The sequence below is a fragment of the Gymnodraco acuticeps genome, unplaced genomic scaffold (assembly GCF_902827175.1).
Source record: "Gymnodraco acuticeps unplaced genomic scaffold, fGymAcu1.1, whole genome shotgun sequence".
Classification (NCBI taxonomy): domain Eukaryota; kingdom Metazoa; phylum Chordata; class Actinopteri; order Perciformes; family Bathydraconidae; genus Gymnodraco; species Gymnodraco acuticeps.
This window is the reverse complement of record NW_022989803.1, coordinates 1,705,408-1,724,328: the sequence shown is the minus strand read 5'-3', so window position 1 is coordinate 1,724,328 and position 18,921 is coordinate 1,705,408. Positions and strand designations below refer to the sequence as shown.

Sequence of the window (18,921 nt, the reverse complement as noted above, 5' to 3'; positions counted from 1 at the left end):
GGACTGGTTTTGAGATTCTCTCGTCGTTGTTTTCCAGAGGAGAGTAACCCTCCTGCAGCTGAGTCCCACCTTGGCACGTCTCAGGCTGGGACCACGTTTATAGAGGAAGGTCTCATTCACATTCTGTCCATGGGCTCCAAGGCACTGATGCTTCAAGTGTGGGCAGACTTCACATCAGGCTCCCTCACATTCAGGTGAGCACCAGCACAGTCTCAAAGATGTGTGTGCAGAATGGGTTACTAGTTTTTAAGTACTTGTAGTTTATGGACCTTGAAGCATTGAAATGACTTCTTCCCACAGGATCTGCATAGATCCAAACGATGAGATAAAAGCGGGGCTGCTGGCCCAGGCAGAATCTGTTGAGGAACTGTTCAGAGCCGGCCAATGGCAGCACCTCGGCCTCACCTATACACAGCAGCCAGAGGGCAAAAAGAACATCCACGGCTGTGTGGTGGTGTGGGTGTGTGGCATCAGGTGAGCATCCTATCATAACAAGAGTTTCAAATCCTGGTGAGTGAACACTACCCTAACATGCCCTCTGTTTTAGGAAATGTGAGGTTTATTTGGATTACACCATACCAAGAAAGTCAAGTTTATCATCTGACAGCAACAAAACCTTCTGCATGGTGGGCCACTGTGCGCCGTCCAATGAGGATCTGATAAAACAGGGTGGTCGCTGGAGCATGGGCACTGTGCTTCTCTTCAATGGTAGGAGCTCCTTTCTTCTTTATCCAACTAGAATCATGTGCCTATAAACTCTTAGATGCTTAATCCCAGCGAGTCACTCATTATCTATTATAATCTGTTATAATCCTTTAGACAATTTGATCTGCTCCATCTCAGTGCTGCTCTCTGCTGGTTCGCCCATTATCAACTTCTCTCTTTTGAGCAGTGTGTACAGTAATGGCTTGTGGTATTTAAAAAAGCGGAACCAGTGTTGTGGCTGTAGTTTGATGTGTTACGTGCTGTAGATTCTTCACATTCTCTCGAAGGCTTTCTGAATACTTCTCTTGTTGCCTCTAATTAGCCGTGAATGGCTCGCCTCTAAGCGATCTCAACCCGTGTGTGAACCCAACTAATGTCATCAGACAAGCTTAGCCTCTCCTTCATTTGTTCTCTGAAAAAAAGGAGTGCGGTTTCATCAAACTTTGATAAAAATAAGAAATAAATCATGGTGCAATGGCTCCTCAAGGGTCTTGCTTTAAATTACATATGTTATTACTTTATGAGTTATTGATGGACAAATATGAATCATCCTCTCATGGGGTTAACTTTTTTTATTTCCCAGAATCCTGTTTTCTGCCTTCTGATATAATACATTTGCAGCATTTAGGAGAGAATTTTAAATGTATACACTCTGCCTCCATATTCCAGGATCTAGAATCGGATCTGAGGAGGCCCTCTACCTGTACACCAGCGGGCCGGACCTCACCTCTATCATGCCCTGCAAATATGGCAAGCCCAGTGGGACAATCTCTAAGTTTGTCACTCTGGAAGGCCTGAAGTGTGAGCATGTGCGAGAGCTTCTGATGAAGAGCAATGACGTGGACACAACAGCTTTGGTTGTAAGTCTTTGTTGACAGTCGTCTCATCATTTCACAAATATTAACAACAAGAAATATAAAACACAAAACCGACAAATAGATGTTTTTTATTGTTACAGTTGTTACTTTTAAAACCTGTACTTGCACTTTGTGATTCAAGTGCTCTGTGATGCATTGCAAATCCCCCCTATGTCTCATTTATTGTTTCATTTCACGGTCTAGGAGTATTGTGCTGGTCCAATTAGCTGTCATTAATGATACTGCGCACTAGAAGTAATTTTTCCCCAATGGAAAAAGCTATTACAGTTAAGCTGCTGCTATTTTAGCGAGACTGAAAATAGTTTTTCTCCCATTTAAGGCTAATTACTTTGTTGATTATTACTCTGCTAAGACAAGAGGAAAGAATAACTTCCCCTCCACATTTATATAAGTTCAGTTATTTCCTAACCAAGGTCCAAATCAAGTGTAGCTCCAAGCTAGATGGCCTCGTTGACCTGCCTGTAAATGTGAATTGTGTGCATTTTGTTTTTTCTATAGGAGAGTTTGGCAGTAGTGTATGCTCCCAGCAGCCCTATAGTCTACACTATCTATGAGCCTGTGATCAGGATGAAGGGTCAGGCCAAGACAGTCGTCACCCAGCGGCCGTTCAGCTCCAAGGAAGTGCAGAGTGTTTCCCTGGAGCCCAACTCCCTCAGAGCTCTGCTCCCCACCGAGACCCACGGCCTGCAGAGCGTCCTGCACAAGATCGGAGGAACAGGAAACTTTGTCTTCCTCTTCGCACAGGTAGGAGGGTCGGAGATGATCCCTGTTGTTGGGATATTTCTGGATTACTGTAGGTTAAGATGGATGTTTTCCAGAGTGGGAAAAGTGACCATTTTATTCTATAGTCAGCTCACTGCAAAAGTGCAAAACGTTTTTGGGAGACAAAAGTCATTTATGCAGCAAAAATGCCAAACATTTAAGCTTCTCAAAGAAGAAAGCGTACTGATTTTAGATGTCTTTACATTACATTAGAAATAAAATGCTTTTAATTGTGATATTGGTCGTAAAAACAAATAAGATATTTGGAAAAATCTCATTTATTTTTGTTGTTGGACACACCAAACAATTATTCAAGTTGGTAATGAGCAAATTCATTCATTGACTGTTTAGAAACCCTTATTTTGTATTTCTTTATGCATTGCTGATTCTTACTATTATTCATGAAGTGAAATGTAACCCTTAGTCCAAAAACAATTAAATCAATTTCCTCATATTTGAACTCAGTTAATCATCTAATTCTGAGTTAGTTATCTAATTATTATGTCTGTTACTGTGCAGCATCAAGAAAGTAATGTTCGTTGTGTTACTACTTTCCAACAGGGACTGTAGTTTAATTAGATTTGAGGTTTCTGTGTGCTTTTGTGAGACCACAATAACAGTGACAGTGTGACATTATGTTGAAGAACTCATCTTCAGTTCTGCATTGTTCACATTCAGACATTTTTCTTTTTGTTCCTCTGTCCCTCGTCTCTCTGCTGCGGCGTCCAGACGGTGGAGCTGAGTGACTGTGAGAAGACTCAGGCTCTGGCCCTGCGGGTGCTGCTGTCTTTGTCCAAGTTTAACCAACACCGCATCCATGAAATGGACTGTTACCATGGTTACTCTATGATCCACCAGGTCCTCATCAAGTCCAAATGCATCGTGGGATATCATATGCTGAAAGTGAGTCACGCCGTGAACTATTTGCTGTCAGTGCTCACAACCTCTGCTTATCTGTGCAGTAAAACACCTTCAATGGCACTTGTTTTTTTTTGTACCATGAATCTGATGCAGCCCGACGCGCTGGTGCCTTTGAGCCGGTGTTAGTGACCCTGCTGTTACTTGACCCTCTGGCTGTGTCTGTAATTGAGCTGTGTGATGGCTGTGTGCTGATATGGATTCTGTCTGACGTGATGAAACACTGAGCTCCTGCAGAGTCACACAGCACCTCTGATTGGCTTTGTCACTTTAGACTTCCACATACTGCATTGCATAGCACAGGGCTGAACTGATTAGTGATATATATCAACACCCATAATCATTCCTATATCAATTCCTATTCTTCTCTTTTTTATTTCCGCTGCAATGAACAGCCAACTACTATTTTATGTGGGTCTTCCAGGGATGCTTTAAGATTTATAACCTCTGCAGTGAAGCTGGTCACAAATGATAGACTCTGATCGATACCGAACAGGCTGCTCAGTGAGTAAAGGGCATTGGTTCTGACGGAGTGATAAGCACTCCCAAAAATGTAATGGAGAACTTATTGACCCTCTTGCTGTCTGGGATTCTGCACTCTCAGGTCTGAAGAGATAGTGATTATCAATATGTTGCAGTTTAATCTGATGAGAGTGACCAGCACTAAATTATATAAACACTGTTTAAATCGTTTTTCTGATGTGGTGGCCATATTCTGTCCTTGTAGACTTTACTGGATGGATGTTTCAGTGCCCCCATTCTCATCCTCGGGGATGATGGGCAGTTCCGGTTGGACACTGAGTCCCTCGCTGTGGTGCAGGATATCGGGCTCCTCTCAGACATCCTGTTGGACTGGAAGATCTGGGCCAAGGCTGAGGTAAACAAACACAGTATCAATCATACTTTGTGGATGAAAAGAGATATGAGTCTCACTCAGGAGGTGAATTAGTTAAGGTCACATGTCATGGCCATTTCCACTGATCATAATTCCATTGTTGAGGTCTACTAGAATAGATTTATACTGTGCAATTTTCCAAACTCACATTGTTTCGCATACAGCATCTCTGTAAACTACGTGTATTCACTCTCTCCACTAAACGGCTCAATGCAGCTCTTGCCCCCCCTTCCCTGTGAGCCCAGTGTGCTCCGATTGGTCGGGACCAGTCGGGACGTTGTGAATCGCGCTAAGCTCCGTGGAGGTGTGATTTCCTTGTTTAGCGATACACAGCCAAACTCACCCTGAGCACACACAAAGTCACAGCCGAAGTAAAAACAATAAGTGTGGCTTGATATTGAGTAAGAAAAAGGTTGATAAACGCTGTGAGAATGGGTCTGCAGAGAGAATTTTGCCGCGATCCCAACTGTCTGTTATCAGCCAGGGAGGAGAGATCAGCAGAGCTGCATGCACCGAGTGTGTGAGGAAGTCCGTGGATTGGTCAATTTGGACCAATCAGCGGGGGCTTAACGTAACGGCTCCGCGGACGTAACGTAACGGCTCCGCGGACGTAACGTAACGGCTCCACGGATTGGTCCATTTCGTTCCGGATACGACATGACATCAGATGTCCCCGGAAGAATCAAATGGATGATGACGTTTCACCAACAAGGCGTTTTGGGGAGGTATTTTCTGTATTAGAGTTTTACTCGCTACAGGGTGTACTTTGAGGGTTTTGACTCTGCACACCGTTTACATGCATAAAAACCTTCATAACACACAAGGGGATGGGTAATTACCGGAAAAGCATGACATGTGACCTTTAATATCAGCGATTTGCTCTCAATGTGTTAGTACCAATTACTTTCTGGGATTCACCATTTTCAACCATATTTTTGGTTAGTGAGCACCCTTACCAAGATTTTAAAGACATTCAGTTTTACGGCTCACACATTGTTTGTCCAATGCAAAGAGTTTTAATTTCAGAACCATAAACTAATTCACAAATATTGTACTTTTCCAGAGTTTTTATAATAAATGTATTTTTAAGTGACAGGGCTAAACAAATACTAGTGGTCCATTGATCCTTTTTAGGACTATAATAACCCATGGATTGAAATGCTTTTAAATGTTCCTATAACGCCAGTTCTGTACATGTTTATTAAACAGTACCTTCAGTTCAATATTGCTGAGTTTCTTCTTCTTACAGCCTTTAATTGGAAGCATTTCTCATTTATTCAGCATGTGCCAGAGTATTTATACACCACACTCCTGCCCTTTATAGAGAGTGTTATAAGCTGATTCCCTATATGGACTTAATATTTCAAAAACTATTTGTTGAAGAAATGAGATGTTGTTTTCTCATCAGACTCCTACAGAAAAGTTTGGAAACAGAAAAATGATGGGCTGCTAATAATGCATTAAAATACAAAATAATAAGTCCTTGCTTTGCAGAGTCGTCGCAAAACGTGTATGTGTCTACCCCTCCATTGTTATTAACTGTCTGTTGTTTTCTATCAGTGTGGGGTGTGGGAAACGCTGCTCGCTGCCTTAGAGATCCTCATCAGGGTGCACCACCCTCATCAGGTCTTCAACATCCGTCAGTTCCTCAAGGCTGAAATCGTGCACCGCTTCCTGCTCACCTGCCAGGTGTTACAGGTAGGTCAAATTCATAAAGCGGCTGGAACAATGCCCCTTGTCTCTTGAGACTGTTTACTGACCACATTGTGTTCTCTTAAGGAGCATCGGGACGAGCATCTGACTGCCATCCCTCAGGAAGTCTGTCTGTCATTCGTCAAAATCATCCAGGAGGTGCTCGGGTCTCCCCCGGACATGGACCTGCTGAAACTCATCTACAACTTCCTGTTGGCTGTGCACCCGCCCACCAACACATACGTCTGCCACACTCCATCCAGCTTCTACTTCTCTCTACACATAGGTGAGGAGGCAGTGCAGTTAAAGGAAGCACCTTTCGGTCAAAGTGCCATTACTTTAATGCTCGTTTGATGCGTGTCATTTGGCAGATGGGAAGCTGTACCAGGAGAAGGTGCAGTCCATTATGTATCTGAGACACTCCAACAGTGGAGGAAAGTCTGCCAGCAGCTCTGTGGTGTCACTCTCCCCGATTGTCTTCACTGATGCACACCATGAAGGTACTGCTGTTTCCACTTCATTACACTGACCTTAAAGCACTGCAACACAGTGGAGATGATGGAATACAAACATTCAGTCTGCTGCTGGCAAAGGCATTTTTCCATCAGCAGGGCTTTTGTGAATGTGGCTCTTACGTGAAAACATCAGAGCTGTATCAGCCCTGTTTCATCAGAGTTTTAATTTAAGGGTCTAATGTATACATTGTTACTTGTTAGAAAAGCATTAGGTTGTTATGTGTTTGTGAAACTCCCTCCAGTCTTTTTATCGTTTGCTTCAAAATAAATGTATCTTGTTAAAAATTGCAGATCTTAAAGTGAATTATTTGAGAGACTGTATTTGTCTTATACTGCATATAAGTAAGTATGTAAATGAATGCACATCAATTTATCCATTCCTGTTTTGTTATCACAACCTTGCATTTTGAATTGTTTTCTTTACATTTCTTGCAAAGCACTACGTTACTTTTGAGATAAGGCTGTGCTACTTGCAAATATACATTGTAATAAATCCCTACAATTATCAAGAATTAATGGTCACTATTTCATTTGCAATTTTGTTTATTATCACCCCTCTTTTTTATCTGCAATGTCATGTTTTCTTATCACAGCCACTAGCCTATCAATTTAAATATTTGTACTGTAGTATTGTACAATATGTCTGCATGTAAATGAGGCCCTTAGCAGCCGTCTGTTAGAAAGCCTAAGGATTTATAAGTCCTGAATTATCTTGTTCTTTTTTTCCCAGGCCACCTCCACGGTCCTTCTCCTGAACATGGAGGTGACGACCAGTCGTTACGCCTTCCTAGTCTGGCGCCATCTCCGTACTCTTCCCCTCTCCTGACACCTCGACTGGGACACGGTAGCTTACACGAGTCGGGCGATGGTGACGGGGTCTCCCTCTCCACTCAGCAGGGTCTTGGCAGCACAGAGACGCTGAAGAAGGGCGGAGGCGACGAGCAACTCCTGAGCAGCTGCGAATCAGCCAAGACGATCTGTGAGTCTAGGGACATAGGTGAGGGAGGGGCCATGTGCACTCCTTCCATCAGCGTGGAGGAGGAGCGGGACGAGGCGGAGGTGGACAGCCTGGCAGAGGGCAGCGTTGAGGTGGAGTCTGAGGACAGGTTCGACTGGGCCAGTGACGAAGCGCCGCGCCGCCCCGACAGCCTGAAGGGCATTCAATCCTTTCAGAGGAGCCACAGCAATCTGGCTAGTCTGGGCCTGGCCTTCCCAGCTCCTAACGGCTCGCTGGCCGTCGCCCGCTGGCCGAACTCAGCTGACAGAGGCTCCATGCCTGAAGACTGGGAGAGCTACACCTACTCCCCCGGGTACGAGAGGGCGCACAGCAAGACCGAGTCCAATGACAGGTATGCTGCCGTAGTTCTCTTTCACAGGGCAAGGCAGACAAGGTATTACTGCATCTCAAGAAAACACTCTCAGGATTTTCTTACTGAATGCTCAATATCATTACAAGTTATCTTATTAATTAAATCCATACCAAACTTTGGCTAATCTATAAATAGCGTACAGAGAGCACTGACAGTCTCATTCAGCGTTTGATTTAATTGCTTGTCCATGTCATGGACATTGTTCGGATTGTTCTGGTACACAACACCCACGAAAGATAAATACCTCAGCCGCTCTGCTTGATAAAGAGTTGTGTGGGGATTTGCATAATCTAAATACAGCATTTGGTTATGGTGATAGTCCTTACCCAACTTTGAAAATGATTTCTACCGCAGTGACAGTGTCAGTTTATTTTTACCTGCAGTGGCAGCCAGCTGGTGACATAAGCTGATAGGAAAATTAAAAAAAGATGTATTCCTTGTAATCCTTTTTTCTCAAAGGCACCTTTGTCTTTGTATTAGTAGCAGTGTTAGCTGACAGACAATAATGGAATACTTCCCCTCAAAAACTATCATTTGTATATCATTACTCACCCTGTGTTTCCTTGAATTCCTAATAAAAAAACAATGGCTCCAGTAAAAAGTCATGGCAGCTTTATATTCTGATTCTTTAATTACTCTTGTAGTATTAAATGCAAATAGAAACAAATGGATACACAATCTGATGAGTGTAACAAGCTTTTGTGTTTCATCTCACTGTTTACTGAGGACATTCAGCTAGCTGTCCATGCATAGTAATTCTTCACTAAAGTTGTGTTCCTCAGGTCCAGCACTGAGGACTGCCTGGTGCTGATCTGCTGTGGCCTCTATGATCTTCTGAGGGGCATCTTGCTGCTGCTGCCTGACCTCATGCTGGAGGAGGTGATGGACAAGCTCATCCAGCCTGAGGCCCTCATTGTCCTGGTCAACCACTCGTCGCCTCTCATCCAGCAGGGTGTCATGAAGGTGGGTGCAGTGTCGCCTCTGATGTGATGTGAAGCAGGTTGATTTGATTTGAGTACAAAGAGTCAAGGAGGAACCCACTGTATGAGGCAGTAAGATAGAATATGATCTCCCAATGAGATACCTATACACATTTGTTAACATCTTAGAGGTGCTGGTTTTCCTTTGGACAGAGCAAGGCTGGCTCTTCTGCCTGATTTCAGTCTTTATTTCTTGGCTTTCGCTTCATATTTATGACGCAGACATGAGAGTCTAGGGTTGTACAAATGTGTTTGTGTACAGATAGTTTTTAGAGTGCAGTAAAACATTTCTTGAAAGGCTAAATGCCAACGCAGGAAATGTTTTATTTATTTTTCATTTCAGGAATTAGTAAATCTCTTCTTTTTTTTTTAAACTAAAGTTTGACTTAGATTACACAACACAGAAACAATCCTACGCAACCACCACTGGAATCAAATTCTGCAAATATAAGAATATTACAATAATTAGCCTCTAGCATATTTATTTGCTACTTTGCAGAAATACTGGTTTATAAACAGATGAACAGGCATGCAAAACTTACCCCTCAGCATGACAGAATTAAAGTGCCTAAACTAACCCATTCATTTGCTGTGTTAATCATTTGATCCCCTGTGTCTCAAAATATTGTAATATGTACCAGCGTGTTATCAAAGTATCAAAATATATTACCATCTTTTAAACTACCTTTCTATATCTACATATGATTTTGCTGTTCCTAGCTGCTGGATGCATATTTTAGCAGAGCGTCCAAAGAGCAGAAGGAGAAGTTTCTGAAGAACCATGGCTTCTCCCTGCTGGCCAACCAGCTGTACATCCATCAGGGCAGCCAGGGGCTGCTCGAATGCTTCCTGGAGATGCTGTTCGGTCGGCCGGTGGGCCTGGAGGAAGAGTGAGTGAAATACATGTGCAGTGCACCGTAGGCAGCATAGAGTTGTTTTATCTTGGAATATTATTCATATATGGTCTACACAGTCTATACATGTCTTTGAAGCAGGCACGTTAAATAACTTTCTCTCTTATTTTCCCAGTCTGGACCTGGAGGAAATGGAAAATATCTCCCCCTTCAGAAAGCGCTGTATCATCCCAGTGCTGGGTCTTATTGAGAACTCCCTGTATGAGAACTCCTTGGTGCACAACATCCTTTGTATGCTGCTGCAGCTCCTCAACGCCTGCCCCAAGCTGGCAGACATCCTGCTAGACCACGGGCTGCTCTACGTGCTCTTCAACACCCTGTCTACCCTCAATGGCATGGAGAATGGGTACGGCTGCCAGAACAGAGGAAGATTCATTCAAACACCTCCATGGGACCATGGGTTTTGTCTTGAATCTTTGAGCCATGAATTGAATAATTAATCCTCTCACTGTTCATTGATCTAGCATATAAAGGCGGGAGACTCACTTCCTCTGCCTCATATTTTGTTCTTGTCCTCTCTCTGCAGTATTCCCCTGAATGACTACAAGCTCCTGGTGTGTGACATCCAGCAGCTGTTGGTTGCCGTGACGATCCACTCCTGCAGCTCTTCAGGGTCTCAGTACTTTCGCATCATTGAAGACCTCATTACCTTGCTGGGTTTCATGCAGACCAGCAAGATGCGCCGCACGCAGGGTGAGGGCTGGAGCTCTAAAATTCAATACACATGCAAAATACATCAGTGTTGTCTATGCTCTGCAGTTATGGATGATCTCAAGCTGTCATGCTCTGCTGCAGAGAGAAACTGGGCTTTATTATCTACAACCACAGAGTGGAAACTCATTGGGAAAATATAATTTAAGAATTATCTCACATCTCCATCTTCCTACCAAATAGTTTTCTCTCATTTTCTTTAAATTTGCTCACTGAAAAGTATCTCTCCCATCTCTTTCCCTTTATTGCCGATTACTTTAAATTTTTGACATGATAAAACCATTCTGCGGTCACATAAACGTTACAAAAGCAGGCTCTGTACATTTTGACAAATAATTATTCTCAACTGTAATACTGCCCTCATTGGCCCAACCTGATGCCAGGAGTTTGTGTGGAGGTGCATGTTTTTGACATATGATCATTAGCATAATTAAATAAACCAAACTACTATGTTAGGTCCTTTTCAGCACTGTTCGTGGGCAAGTTTCATTTATAAACATTTCACCCAAATAGAAACTTATTTTTGAAATCAACAGATTACAACATTACATTTTTAGCAGTGTGTGTAGTCACAGGGAAAAGCTGTGATAAGAAAAAGGATACACGGACATAATAAAAGATGAATATTCCGATAACTTAAAAGCCAAAGTATTTGCAACTAAAAACAATGAAGTGAAACAAATATTATCATTACAATGGCAGACGTATTTTTTTTATTTTGTGGATTCGGGTAACAAGTTTAATTTTTTTTGGGAAACCGGTGCCTTTTATTCTAGAGATAAACTTGAAACTAAGAAACACAGAGGGGATGACATGCGGCAAGAGGATTCCAACTAAGGTCCTCCACTTGGGGACGAAGCCCCAGTACTACCAATTAATAGTGCGAAGACCCTTGTTGAATTCTTACTCTTCGATAAAATTCCAACATGGGAAAGTTCATTGTCTCATCGTTTTATTTTTTTCTCAGAGATGGCTGTGGCTTTGCAGTTCCGCGTCCTTCAGTCAGCGATAGAGTTCATAAAGACGACAGCCAATCAGGAACCTCAGAAGCTTAGCAGCTCTGTAACTACGCCGAGCTCTCCACATCATGCCATCTATCAGAAGCGCAAGAGCATCGCGGGTGAGTATTTCAACAGTTTAAACATGCTGTGTAGTTATTCTATTATTGGAGGGAGAAATGACCCCCATGTGTCTCCAGGCGTTTCACTTCTCCACCCTCACCTGTGTGTTTATTGATCCTCTCCTCGTCCGATCTGAAGGTTCCATTGCCTTGAAAGACTCCATTATCCCCCGCATCCCCCGACAGCACTACTGCTCCTATGGCCAGATCCCCCTCTCCCCTCCCTTCAGCTTCCTGTCCATGGACTCCCCCCTCCCCTCCCCCTCTGGAGCTCCATCTTACATGCTCAACTGTGAAGCAGGTAGCTCGGGACTGCAGCGGAGAACATTCTCCTTGTCACGGAGCATGTTTCCCAATTTGTTACTGTGACACCACTGTAAACTCACCCTTGCACTCACCTCAGGATTTAATCTGCCCAGTACCCTCGTGCGCTACTGGTGCCTTTTGTAAGTGCACGTTTGATTGGTTAAGCATCTCCAGCACAGATGGCACTTAGATGAGTGAATATTAATAATCTTCTCCGTGTGCAATGAATGAATTAATACACTATTTGCATAACCTTGACAAGAAAAAAGAATGTGTGCTTTTACTTACAAATGATGTAGTGTGAAAGTGTGTCCAGTTTTCTCACAACTGTGCACATGATTTTAGGCCGGCGTCGGTTCTCTCTGGCTCAGACTGACTCCCTTCTGATGCGGATGCGCTCCGTAGCGAGCGATGAGCTCAACCAGATGATGCAAAGGAGGATGAGCCAGGAAAACCCCATCCGTGCCAGCGAGACTGAGTTCGTCCAACGGCTGCAGAGGCTTGTGGTTCTTGCCGTCAACAGACTCATTTACCATGGTAATAAGCCTTCTCCCACTTATTTTTTCTCTTCATGGTAATCCAAACTTGATCCCTAATCCTCGTACTGCTTGAAATTGTCTCTCTTTTCAGATGTGAGTGAGGACTTGTTTGACCTGCTGAATATTCCCGACTGCGCAGACCAACCGTTTTTAATCCCAGACCCAGGTGATCATCCGCAGGAGGAGGGCGGATTGGCCTCCGTCCCTCATTCTCCCACGCCCTTCCCCCTGCCGCCTGCCAGCAAGAAGAGCTTTCAGAAAGACATTCTCAAACTCATGATGGACGGCATCAAAATCAGCCTGGTATGACATTTTCCTTTCAAACCTTTATTTATGCAGGTGAATCCCATTGAGATCATTGATCTCTTTTTCAAGGGTGACCTGCTGCAAGTAGGTTCCACATGAAGAATACATATAAACATAACAGAAAAACAAAAAGGACATCATACAGCTTATTTACAGCGACTACAGTTTACATAGCTAGTAACATTTACAGGTTTCAACAGTTTCCGATTGGATAGCATCTATCCTTGCTTTAAAAACATTTAGTGGAACCAAGTTGCTCAGCTTCCATTCATTTTGCAGACTGTTCCAAGACAGAGGAGCATCTAAAATCTAAAAGCTATCTTCCCTAAGACAGTCCTAGCAGTTGGCACATTTAATAAAACCACAGCATTCGATCTCAGGCAATAGCCACTTACAATTCGCCGTGAGATCAGGGAGCAGATGTAGGATGGAAGTTTCCCTAACATGGCTTTGTATATAAAAATGTACCAGTGACTGAGCCTCCGTAAAGTTAGCGAAGGCAAACCAGCCCTTGCATACAGGGTACAGTGATGGGTTAATACTTTACAGTTTGTCACAAATCTCAGTGCACTGTGATACACAGCATCTAACTTGCTCAGGTAATTGGCAGGTGCATTCATATAAATCAGATCACCATAGTCCAGCACAGGTAAAAAGGGCACAGTGACTAGCCTTTTCCTGGCCTCAAGCGAGAAACAGGACTTGTTCCTGTAAAAGAAACCTAGCCTAACCCTCCGTTTTTTAAGCAGGTTATTGACATGAAGTTTAAAAGAGAGACAATCATCAAGCCAGATACCAAGGTATTTGTAACAGGTAACCACTTTAATTTGTATTCCTTGCGTAGTTACAATATCTAAAACAGGCTCTGGTGTCTTTTTAGCTTTTGAAAAGAGCATTACCTTGGTTTGCTCAACATTTAAAAGAAGCTTTAGTTCAGAGAGTTGAGTCTGAATAATGTTAAAAACAGCTTGCAATTCAACAACAGCCTGCACAGTACATCACGGTATCGTCCGCATAAAAATGTAAGGTTGCTCCATCGACATTTTCACCTAAACTGTTGATGTAGATGGAGAATAATAGCGGGCCTAAAACAGAACCTTGGGGAACACCATTAGTGATGTTTAACCACTCAGAAGACAGCCCATCAAAGTGAACACATTGGGACCTTTCAGAGAGGTAGTTCACAAACCAACCCACTGCATGGCTGGATATGCCAATACTGAGTAGCCTCTGCTTCACGATGCGATGATCGACGGTATCAAACGCTTTGGACAAGTCAAAAAATAGAGCTGCACAACTCTGCTTATTATCTAAAATACTAACACAACACAACACGGAATCTCTTCTTTAAAGAGCTAATTGTTATTTTGTGGGACCTTGTTATGATGGTTGTGATCTTACAGGGAAGCACGGGTCGAGGAGGAGCCCCACATCAGCAGTGGCGAAGAATCCTTTGGTCGTGTCGGGATACTTTTCGGGTCCAGATCGGCCGCCTCCTTGTGCACACCCTCAGCCCCACGCGTCCCCTGTGTGACAGGAAGGAGTCGCTAGAGTTTGTGCTTGATCCCAGACATCTGGACATCCTCAAGGAGAGCCTCAGCCCAGGTCTGGAGGTGAGTGAAGGAAATACATCATTAAAATCTATTTTTCACACTACACGTCAAGTATCAGACCACCCAAATGATATATTTTCTGGCAATCTTTTCGCCTACACAGTGCAGAAATGGTGTTGGTTTCAGGGGAAAGTATGAGTGAGCGTTCAGTATATTAGCTTTGCTTGTCATTTTCACTCCTGCAGACCAGTTTTCCTGGAGCTGTCAGGCATTGGCTCTAAAATAACTGTGATGGATGTTTTCATGCTGTTCAGCAGCTCCCTCTCTTCGCCTTGGGAGTCTTTCACTCGTCCTCCTCTCAGGCTTTACTGACGGTCAACTGGCCCCTAGAAGTCTTGTTTCCTGTCCATCACTGTTTGTGACTTGCTTCAGACACAAACTAAAATTAAATCTGGGTTTCTTTTAATCCCTCTCTCTCTCTTTTTTAACTCAGCATGGACCGAAGTTGTCACTCTACCTGTATGAGATGCTGCACGATCACAAGGACAGCCTCACCAAAGACGATCAGAATGCCGTGGGTGTATTCATGACCTCGCTCAAGCTTTGTGGCCATCGCTGCATCCCACCAAACTCTCCACACAAACAAGACCTGCTCAAAGCCATAAAAGAGGTAAGTTCGACACAGACAGACAGTCATTGTTAAAGGAAATAAACAGTCTTAAGTCAATATCAATTCCTGTTCAGCAGTATAAAATATGTATCCTAATATGTGTTGTACTTTTATTATTACAGGAAAAATTAAAGTATGAAGCAGAAGAGAAAACAAGCAAAGTGGCATGGGAAAAGAAAATGGCCAACACTCAGAGGAAGTGAGTAGGGGCTTTTCCCTGATGTGAGCTTGATGTTCAGTGCAAAAAGATGTTGGTCTGAATCATATCTTTCTTCCTCTCCTCCATCTTTCTTACTCCTCTGCAGTCTTATCCAGAGGCTGGATGGAAAGTCAAAGGACATTTCAAAGATTGCAGCTGACATCACACAGAATGTGTCTCTGCGACAAGGCATGGAGAGAAAGAAAGTCATCCAGCACATCAGGGGGCTCTATAAGACTGACCTCAGCGCCAGCAGACACTGGCAGGAGCTGGTGCAACAACTCACGCATGACCGGTAGGCTCCCACATCGAACCCTCCCAGGGACTCACACAGTATTAGTGCAATTAGAAAACCGTTTCCCTAAGGATGGTTGTAATTATAATTAGTTCTTCTTTCTCCTCTTTATATTTTGGTAATTTTATTTAATAAAAGAAAGAAAATCTCATTCCAATGTGAAACGATTAGGTATATTTTGATGCATTCATTTAAATAATACAAAACACTTCAGACATACATAGAACCAGAATGCTGTAAAAGATGTCAAGCTTAGAGCTAAATGCTGCAACATTAACATTAGAATGCTAAGATATTCACACGTGACATTACTAACAAGATGATGTTTATGTTAGCTTTCCAGCGTTTGCTAATGAAACAAATGTGCTGCTGTTGCTATATAAAAAGTGAAGGGGGTTACCAAGGGATTCTGTATTGATATGAGTAGAGAAAGTGATTAAGACGGCTGTTATGGTCTGTTTCAGTGCGGTTTGGTACGACCCGACATCCTACCCAACGTCCTGGCAGCTGGACCCCACCGAGGGGCCGAACCGGGAGCGGCGGCGGCTACAGAGATGCTACCTCACCATCCCTAACAAATACCTGCTCAAAGACAGACGTAAGGCTGAAGGTGAAGAAACCTTTTCCCCACTTAGAGTTTGGGAAGAATTATCTCTGCTTTAGTTTTCTTAATATAACCTCTATGTCTTGTTTAGACACCGTGAAGCCACCATTATCCTTCCTGTTTGAGGACAAGACCCACTCGTCCTTCTCCTCCACCGTCAAAGACAAAGCCACCAGCGAGCCCATCAGGTATTACTTTTTACCTCCCTGTCACATTTCCTGTCTGTAGTTAACATCATATTCCTCTCAGGAGGACAGGGTGATCTGAAGAAGGCATATAAATGTCTCACTGAAAGGTGTGTGCTTTATTCAGATGGTGTTTTTCCCTGTATGAGAAATCCTGTCTCTTTGTCCTCAGGTTCACCAGACGGTGCATCAGCGTCGCCCCCTCCAGAGAGACAGCAGGGGAGCTGCTGCTGGGTAAGACACTGACCATCTCTCACAGCGGCTCCGTGCATAATATAGTCAGCCGGTAACAAAGAATAATGTGCTATCTCTGAGCCACTAGAGAATATTGCCCCTCTCACACAAATGTTTGCTAGTTATTCAGCAGAGCAGTGGCGTTTTCTCCCGGAGGCCAAGGGAAGCCAGGCTTCCCTTGTTTTTTCGGATTGTAGTTATAATTTAAATAAATAAATAAAAACACTTTGTTTTGTTTCGATAATTCTCCTTTGCTGTGTGTTGCTGCCGGCCCGTCTCTTCCCCCATTCTCATTGAGTATTTTAAAAAGAGTGAAACAAACAGCGCCCCTCTAGATGTTATGGTGAAACAGTAGATTGCACTCACTGTTGCGAGAGGAGGCCAGCCGAATCTGGCTTCCCTTGGTGAAAAAAGATTGAGGGATTGACCAATCAGATGAGGCTCACGTGATGCCCCTGCCAACCTGTGATTGGTCAGGGCCATGACAAGGGAAGCCAGAGGCGGCTGGCTTCCCTTGTCTCACAATCCAATCAAATCGCATCAACTTAGTGTTGCAGTGACGCATCCTAAAATCCGGAAGTAAGCTGCGCTCGGTTTCCCTCATGTTTCCCTCGACAAAAAAGCAATGGGATTTCTCCATAGGATTTTGGAAAATAGCTCGAAATAAGGTCAGTGGAAAACAAACCTGTTAGATAAATGCAAGTTTTGTTCAGTCGGATAATATCCACATGTCTACCCTACTTTTATAATTTTCGAATCATTAATCTAATCGATAGAAGATAGATAGCGTCACTGCACCACTCTCACAGCCGTTAGAAAGTAGCAAGCAACTGAAGCAAGTGCAATTATGGAGGGTGGAGAATTTAATCAAAAATTAAATTGTACTAAACTTCCGCTACAGCAGCAACAACAAATACAATCTGATGACAGGCCAATGCCCAAACTGGAGCTGTGTCCAGCGAGGAAAAAAGGAGCGAATCGGACGTAAAACGTTAAAGGTCTCCTGATTTAGTTTGTGAATGAATGCTTATTAGAGTTTCGGCTGGAGAGTGCGTGCGGACCTGTCTGTTAGATAACAGGCGTGTGTAAGTCCTGCATCTGTATGATACAAATGTGTGGAAAATGATACCGGGTGCTGTAATCACTCATCTGGTTACGTTATTACATTTACCACCACACCCCCGACCCAAAAGAAAGGATGTATTATTGGCTTCCCCTAATTTTTTCCCCACGCTACTGCAGCAGAGGAGGCTTCTGTTTGTACACCAAGTCTCACTCCCCCTATGTTTTCTCACAGGAAAGTCTGGGATGTACTTTGTGGAGGATAACGCTGCTGATGCCCATGACAACCAGGTAAAGCCAGAGGACTCCTCAACACTGTTAGGGCTATGTGAGTTTCCCAGGCTACTCACACCGGATGTGTTTAATGTGATGCTACAGAGCCTTCACGGTGAGACGGAGGCTCCTTCCTTCTCTTGGACGTACGAGGAGATCAAGGAGGTGCACAAGCGCTGGTGGCAGCTAAGAGACAACGCTGTGGAGATATTCCTCACCAATGGCAGGACCCTGCTGTTGGCCTTTGACAACACCAAGGTGAGGCAATGGCATTGCTCATGAATGACATACAGTAGATGTTAAAGTGTGTTTGCTTTAGCTGTTTTATAACTGAGGTTTAGACTACCCAGCAGTAGGGATGCATATCGTTGACCTTTTTACGATACCGATACCACTGAACGATACCGATACTCAACCGATACATATCGTGATACTTTGAAAATGTATCATCCCACAATTACTCCCATGAAGCGCTTTACGATACAGTTAACATGTCAAATGAATATTAAATTCAATTGTGGGACTTCTTGGACCTTTTAGTACTGAACAAACAATGAAAAATACATTAAAAATATGAAGAAAACCGATTATGGAATATCTTTTATAACACCCGCCATCAGGTGTGCCGCGTGGATAGCACATCTTGTCAATGCAAACAGACCATTATAGCACCGTTATAATTAATGTTAAACCTGAGATTCGACTAGAGAACAAATACATAATAGAATAAAGGTCATGAGATCTCGGCATTGCACAAACAAACAAATCTCATCTTTAAAATCAACATTTACCTTCACTGGTGAGAGAAAACAAATCCCATCACAGTTCATTTGTGGGACTTTTACCTTTCTAGTATTGAACAAACAATGAAAAATACATAAAATATGAAGAACAACGATTATGCAATCTAATTTATATCACGGGCCACGGACTCACTTTTAAAATTAATAAAAATAAAAATAAATGTTTTGTTTATTTTTTAAGTATCGAAACCGGATCTGATTTCGGTACGGTATACCGTAGCCACCAGTAACCGCTATTTCGGTAATACCGGATACCGGTATGCATCCCTACCCAGGAGATCACAAGGGAAAACTCATTAATTTGAATATCAAAATGTAGCGACACATCCTGGTGATGGAAATATTGAGATGAAGGCTCTACTGCTGAGAAACAGATGTTTGAATAGACAAAGCCATGCAGCATGAAAATATTTTGCAGTAGGAGTTATTCAT

General features: G+C 43.2%; 1 protein-coding gene across 10 annotated transcripts in view; it reads left to right on the top strand.

Moving 5' to 3' along the window:
* Positions 1-18,921, top strand: part of lyst (lysosomal trafficking regulator) — a 78,169-nt gene that overhangs the window by 49,130 nt on the left and 10,118 nt on the right. For 8 of the 10 annotated variants that reach the window (XM_034227357.1, XM_034227340.1, XM_034227318.1 and 5 more), the window contains 27 exons: positions 38-194; positions 301-474; positions 548-708; positions 1,375-1,565; positions 2,082-2,327; positions 3,075-3,248; positions 3,991-4,140; positions 5,719-5,856; positions 5,938-6,136; positions 6,222-6,350; positions 7,096-7,714; positions 8,518-8,698; positions 9,436-9,605; positions 9,745-9,975; positions 10,156-10,322; positions 11,308-11,460; positions 12,112-12,303; positions 12,397-12,608; positions 14,015-14,224; positions 14,658-14,834; positions 14,957-15,033; positions 15,140-15,328; positions 15,793-15,938; positions 16,024-16,120; positions 16,290-16,351; positions 17,649-17,704; positions 17,792-17,944. In XM_034227357.1, the coding sequence (XP_034083248.1) occupies positions 38-194; positions 301-474; positions 548-708; positions 1,375-1,565; positions 2,082-2,327; positions 3,075-3,248; positions 3,991-4,140; positions 5,719-5,856; positions 5,938-6,136; positions 6,222-6,350; positions 7,096-7,714; positions 8,518-8,698; positions 9,436-9,605; positions 9,745-9,975; positions 10,156-10,322; positions 11,308-11,460; positions 12,112-12,303; positions 12,397-12,608; positions 14,015-14,224; positions 14,658-14,834; positions 14,957-15,033; positions 15,140-15,328; positions 15,793-15,938; positions 16,024-16,120; positions 16,290-16,351; positions 17,649-17,704; positions 17,792-17,944 (4,811 nt within the window). The remainder of the gene's footprint in view (positions 1-37; positions 195-300; positions 475-547; positions 709-1,374; positions 1,566-2,081; positions 2,328-3,074; positions 3,249-3,990; positions 4,141-5,718; positions 5,857-5,937; positions 6,137-6,221; positions 6,351-7,095; positions 7,715-8,517; positions 8,699-9,435; positions 9,606-9,744; positions 9,976-10,155; positions 10,323-11,307; positions 11,461-12,111; positions 12,304-12,396; positions 12,609-14,014; positions 14,225-14,657; positions 14,835-14,956; positions 15,034-15,139; positions 15,329-15,792; positions 15,939-16,023; positions 16,121-16,289; positions 16,352-17,648; positions 17,705-17,791; positions 17,945-18,921) is intronic. The other 2 variants (XM_034227330.1, XM_034227348.1) reach the window with 2 other exon arrangements.